This window comes from Acanthisitta chloris, unplaced genomic scaffold (genome assembly GCF_000695815.1).
Source record: "Acanthisitta chloris isolate BGI_N310 unplaced genomic scaffold, ASM69581v1 scaffold38220, whole genome shotgun sequence".
Lineage (NCBI taxonomy): Eukaryota > Metazoa > Chordata > Aves > Passeriformes > Acanthisittidae > Acanthisitta > Acanthisitta chloris.
This window is the reverse complement of record NW_008651771.1, coordinates 22,221-28,497: the sequence shown is the minus strand read 5'-3', so window position 1 is coordinate 28,497 and position 6,277 is coordinate 22,221. Positions and strand designations below refer to the sequence as shown.

The 6,277-nt window shown below is 42.6% G+C and overlaps 1 protein-coding gene across 1 annotated transcript in view; it reads left to right on the top strand.

The window, feature by feature from the left end:
- Positions 1 to 2,938: 2,938 nt before the first annotated feature.
- PTGR1 (prostaglandin reductase 1) overlaps positions 2,939 to 6,277 on the top strand; it is a 10,526-nt gene continuing 7,187 nt past the window's right edge. The window contains exons 1-3 of the mRNA XM_009074555.1: positions 2,939 to 3,044; positions 4,982 to 5,027; positions 5,760 to 5,819. Coding sequence (XP_009072803.1) covers positions 2,939 to 3,044; positions 4,982 to 5,027; positions 5,760 to 5,819 — 212 coding nt within the window. The remainder of the gene's footprint in view (positions 3,045 to 4,981; positions 5,028 to 5,759; positions 5,820 to 6,277) is intronic.

The window sequence follows — 6,277 nt, the reverse complement described above, 5'->3', positions numbered from 1 at the left end:
GCAGCTCCCTACCTCCCAGAACGCCGATCCCAAAACGAAGTTCCCCGTGCGCTGAGGTCTTTTGCAAAAGAAAAGGTGTCCCACCCCAGTGGTCGGGGTCCTTTGTCTCTCTTAAGTATCCGACCATCTGTTAACATGTATGGGGGAAAATTCCTTAAAGCAACAGAGGAGCTCCTACCAAACCCTAACACACCATCATGAACTGTTCTTTCTCAAGTTTTTGTCATAGCAGCCTCTTTGCTGTAATGATAGTAAATGGTCCATGAGACACTTCATAAAGAAAACACACAAAAGAAATGTGCTATTCAAACCCACTGACACTGAAAACAAAGTAGTTTTACAGTGCAGTGGCTACAAATCCCTGGGGTGAGTAGTTGGTGGCTGTCATATGTTCAGTCTAGTAAATCTTTCACTGATGTTGCATCATTGCTGCCTATCCTTATCTCATATGCTTATTCAATGTAGTCCTTACCCTTTCTTATGATTTTGTATCTAAACATACAAAACAATCTTGGTTTGTTAAGCTGGAAATTGGTTTGTGAATCCATTCATCAAGCATTTCTCTATGTTCTGTTTTCTCTTAGTTTGGTTTGGGGCTTTTCATTTCACAACCTACAGAAAACATTCCCAGCCTTGAAGTGACTATAATGATGCTATTTAGGTAGAAAGTGAGAAGTGGTCAGCAGAAAATTTGTCTTGTTTCCAAAATTAGGCCTATGTGTAATAAAAATGATTCAGCGAAATTAATCTTTCAGTATTGTTTATAGGCAAGATCATTGCTCTGCTGAAAATCTGTGATGCCGAGAAAAGGGCTGAAAAAGAACTACCCCCAGACTTGTATCTCAGAGGTAGCAGGTATTTGTTTATTCAGCGCTGGGCACAAGGGGGATCGCTCCACCAAACTTGCGCAACCAGAGACAAAAACTTCACAGTTTATATACATTAAAGAACTCATACATATTCATTATTTCCAGGAATAGGTGGTCATTATTACAATTAGTTCTTGGAAATCATTATCATTATCTCCTCCTTCATCTCCTCCCACTTGGCATTAGTCCCACGGTCTCTGGTGGTCGGCCGGGGGTCGTCGGGAGGAAGGCCGATGGTCTTCATCAGTTTGACCTTTGAGTTTGGCACATATTGCTAGGTCATGAGTCCAGCTGCATCTAGTTTTTCTTCCCTGTTTTACGCTACCTAAGTTAAAATAATGCCCTAAGTTCTACCCTTTTCATGCTGAATAAACTAAGACAATTCCTTATTAATCAACCTTTCTCTTCTTATTTATTCAGGTGCTCTCTACCTGACTATCCTCTATCCTACTCTTTGCTTTGACTATTCGATTCTTGTTATCATCTGTATATCACAAAAAGTAGAAATTTTTGATGGGAATGTGAAGATCAGTGTGAATGGGAGGTCTGGGAGTGGAAGCACCAGAAGAAACAACATAAGAAAGACGGAAATGGCCAGTACTGATGGCACCTAGCTTTGCAGACCATCACGACTACAGCATATGTTCTGCAAATTCTACGAGGGCCGGGAAGGGAAAACAAAGGGAGAACAAGCATCAGGTTCCTGCACATGAAGAATCAAGCTATTAGGAGCCCATGGTGGGAATGTAAAGAACAGGACTAAGTCCTGAGGCAAACAGACAAAACAGACAAAGAGCAAGGAGTATTGATGACTCACAAAGGTGGGACAGGATAGGAGACAACTGAATTTCTGAATCACTGTTAGGCCCCCGGGAGTACAAATGGCACAGCAGCACACGGTTGCCAGCCTACCCAGCATCTTTTGTCCCTGGTCACTCCTGGCTGGAGCATTTGGGTGCCTGTCTGAATGCAGGATAGACACATTGCTGAGACAAACCCCTCTCTGTGCTTGTGGGTGTCAGTGAGCAAGTGGGACCGGTTCTGTGTTACTCTGAACTCACCTTTTTCTCCTGTAAGCCTGTTTGTTGGTTCTGCTTTGTTGTTGCTGCTGTTGTCACGGCATCTTTTGTATCAGTTTCTTTACACTTTTCACCCTTCATATTCTACTTGAATGATTTCATAAGAAGAAGAAAAGCTGCAAACAGGCAGTCCCTGAACAAAGTTGAATCACAATGGGTGTGTCCTATGCCATGTTTACTGAGGGTTTGGTCTTGTTCCTGGGGAAGTGTACTGAGGGCGGTGCCTGCCCTGTCCATAAAAGCAGACGTTCTCAGCTTTTAGGGAGTGCCTGAGGCTGAAGGATTCCAGCCACTGTCGGAGTGCAGGTTATTGACTAGCTTTGTATGCAGAAGACAGTTTTTCACCTGACTCTAAGTACAAACTTCTATTCCTTTGTCTTTGTTGATGCACTTGTGTGTAAGAAGGGAAAAGGGGCTGTGAGAGTAGAATTAATGCAAGTCATTTGTGTGTTTCCATCTTATATGGAAAATGCTGGTGACAATGTGCTCCGAGTTCCAAGCCCTAAGCTTGGCAACTGAAGGAGCATTTTCTTTCAATATAATGAGTGTCACAGAGAGAGGCTTTACTTACCTTTGTTTTTCTCACTTGCACTTTGGTTCAAGCTTGTAACAGTTAAGGTTCAGTACTCACCCCATGTAATCGGAGGAAAAGAGAAAATTTTTAGTGTTGTTTCCTTGTGTATTTTTGCTGGTTTTTTTTCTCCTTTGCACGTCTTCCTGGGACTGACCTGCCGCACCAGGGCTTCCTGCCAGCAGGCAGGGAGGTCCAGCAGATTGCAGGAAGCTCTGGCTTGCTAAGGCTTTTCAGATGTTTTCTTAATCTGGTGGTAGTGCTACGGGATCAAGATCAAGCGGAAGCTGTCTTGTGGTGTGGCACACTACCGAGATAGCTGTTCTGCTTCATGAAGTCTAAACCAGCCCCCACAAGCAGCGCAGCACTGCTGGGCATTGCTTTGACAGGCACTCTTTGGCTGTTGTTTGTTGTGCAGGATGGTGACTGCCAAGGCGTGGGTGCTGAAGAAGCATTTTGAAGGTTTCCCCCAGAACAGCAACTTTGACCTGAAAAAGATAGAGCTGCCAAACCTAAAGGATGGAGGTGAGTGGAGTGCTATCTGTGATTAATTTCACTGGAGGTTTTCTGATTGCAGACGAATGCCTGTGCATCTGTAGAACTGTCTGCAGGTTTCTCTGGCTTGGATTTTCAAAACTGGTGTGGCACGGCTTGCGGCAAGCTGTGCACCTAAAGAGAGAAGGACGGTTGCTGAAGGACGTGTATGCTGATGGGTTTGGTGGTTATTAAGATGTGTTGCCTTCTGATAATAACCCTTAGAAACAATGGCTGAGCTCTTCTAGCGCCAGCACACAGCAGCTGTGGCACGCCTTTCACAGCTTCACGCTGCCTGATCACAGTGGTGCCTGATGGCAAAGGCACTCGAATGTGTTTGCCAATAAAGGTTACTGGAGAAAAAAAAATTGTGGAAGTGATATGGCCTCAAACAACAGCCACAAGGAAAACAGAATTTGTTTAATTTAGAAAGAGAGAAGTGGACTGTGACACAGAGCAAAGGACGTAACTGTAGTAAACCCCAGACATGCTTTAACTAGTGAAAGGTTTTTATTTACTTTCTTTTTCAAAATCCTTTGGGAAAAAATGGAGAAGATGGTACGCTCTAGGAGTAGGTTTTCAGTGGAGTTTTTCATGCTGATAGGGAAAGTATTGAGGACAGTGCTGGTGGAGAGCAGAGTGACTGCATTGGGGGTGAGCCCGCAGCTGGGAGATCTTGGGGCTGGAGCCAGTGAATGCTGGTCTTTTATTTTAAAAAGTAACAGGGTGAGACTTCTGCCTGCATTCAACATCTATTTTTTTGCCAGTCCTTATGTGTTGTACTTGACCTGTTGCAACAACAGGAGAGGGTGATTATAAATAGAAAAAACCACACAGGTTTTATGCCAGTGCTTCTCTGGTTTTGACAAGGGTAAGGAATATCTTAACATTATATGCAAGAGCTGTCGATAAAAGATGATTTTTGGTTTCACGTGGACATTCACACCATGCTATCTTGAGCCACCACTTGTCCTTTACAAAATTTACTTCACCTTAGAAAATGCATGAAAGAAATTGCATTAAAATGCCACTTAAGTTTGCAACTTAAGTGTTTGAAAACTTATTTCTTCTTACATATGTTTTTGAGTGTTTTCATAGCATGTGCACTATTGTATCCCAGACACACTTAAAAATTTCATGCCTGTGGATATTTAAGAACGTGGAGGAATTTCCCTTCTCATTTTAATCCCTACAGCAAGAAGAGGTATAAATTCATACCAGAGTTACACTTTTAAAGGAGATAGGCTTTCTTCTTGTTCCATGGCCTACCTGCTCACTCTAATAGGCAGATATTTATATCTCAACATATTTCTATCTGGTACTAGCCAGACCACCATTGCCAGCACAGGCAATGAAAAGTATTAGTATGTGGATATGCACTAAAGCTGTTGTGTGAATGAGAATTTAAATTAAAATGTATTTAACAGTGTATTTCCCAAGAACTAGTGTCATCGGAGACAGTAAGGTAGATTAGGCTGTTTAGTAGGATAGCCTAGTGCTTTCTGTTTAAGGCAGCCAAGTCGTGTTTGTATTTGACCTGTGCCAAGGTTTCTTACCGCCCTCTGCTGTCTGAATTGTGGGAAGGCATTTTATGTAAGGGTCAAAATTAAATCGGTGTTTTGCTTAGGCGTTCTGGCTGCTTGACCCTCCTGTAGGCAGAGGAGGCAGGTACGAAAAAGCAGGGTTGAAAATAAGCTAGTCTCCTGAAGGTACACTGCGGAAAGTGTCTTTTGTAACGGAACACCAATAACCTAAAACTAATGAATGGTTGTAGTCCTTTTCTGGTATGTTTTTCCCTAAAGGGTGATGGGATATGGGGTTTTTGATCTGTCGGGAATTCCTGTTACTTTTGCTGAAAGGCTGACTTGTGGAAACTATGCTTTACTGCACTGCTAATGTCCAGGAATTTGCTTTGTCTTTTGTTGCAGAGTTGCTGCTTGAATCAGTGTTTCTCAGTGTTGATCCTTACATGAGGTATATTTTTTTCTTCTTTCTGAATTGCTGACTAAGACACTTTATTTGATCTGCTCAATTTAAACCTCAAAAGAACATGTACTGGCAGCACCCCCTGTTGCCAGAGTCCCAAAGCCTTTGTGTACTTTTTGTAAAATGTGTGTAAATTCTAAGACTCAAAATATGGAGCTGTGCCAGATTTAAGTAGACATTGGGATAGTGTTGCTGTCACCATAGACTTTTCTTGGAATCTGCTGTTGTTCCTTATCATATCTTCCACTGGAATGCAACAGTCTCAAATGAGACCGCAGCCCTGCAGCAGTACCTGCTTCGCTTATCTTAGCAACCTTGTACTTAAGGATACATGTTCTAGGTTGGACATTGCTGATATACCCACATTAATAGGTGGAGGTTGAAGCACAGGGAGAATGGGTAGTTTGAAGAGGCTTGGCGGGCACTAGTGTCAGAGATAGTTCTTTGAGTCTCAGGCTTCTTGTAGTCGTGGACTATGCTGGGAAGATTAATGCTATTATGTCCCCAGCACTCTTGCCCAGTGTTTGGTCAAGATAGGATGGTCAAGTAGCTGGCTCTGGGAAACATCTGGTTATGCCATTACAGTGACAAGCTCTTTGTCATCTGTTCAGCAGCACTGCTGATAGTCTCTTTATGAGTCAGACAGTAGGTACTACTTCATAGTTTATCTGAAACATTATCAAAGTTGCTTACAGTAAGCCATCTCTGCCTGTGTTACAGACCTTACAGTCAAAGGGACATGAAGGAAGGGGACATAATGATAGGCACGCAGGTTGCCAGGTAAGATCTTTGGTCCTTGTTATCTGTGCACATGGCAGATGCCAACAGGAATGTGCTGACATTTGAGACATCTGCAGCCTGTGTTACCTGTTCTTGACTGAGTCTACAAACATACATCTGCAACTGTACTCTTATCTGTAATTGGTTGGAATGTGTTCTTCCTCTAAGAACCTATTTTGTCTTTTTGGTGAGCATTTGGGCCTGTGATAAAATCTATATGTTATTTCTGGTAATAATGTCTTCAAGGGCAATTTTGACAGGTATGAAGGACCAACCATTGTACTTGCCGTAAGCATCAACTTCACATTTTAAAACCTGATGGGCTAGTACTTGCATGCCCGAAACCATGCATACTATCTACTCCAGCTGAAAATATCTCTGTGCCACCGAAGATGCAGCTCCAGCTGAAAGTTATATAACCTTAAAATCCATCCTTTCCCCAAGCTTGTGGTAATTTA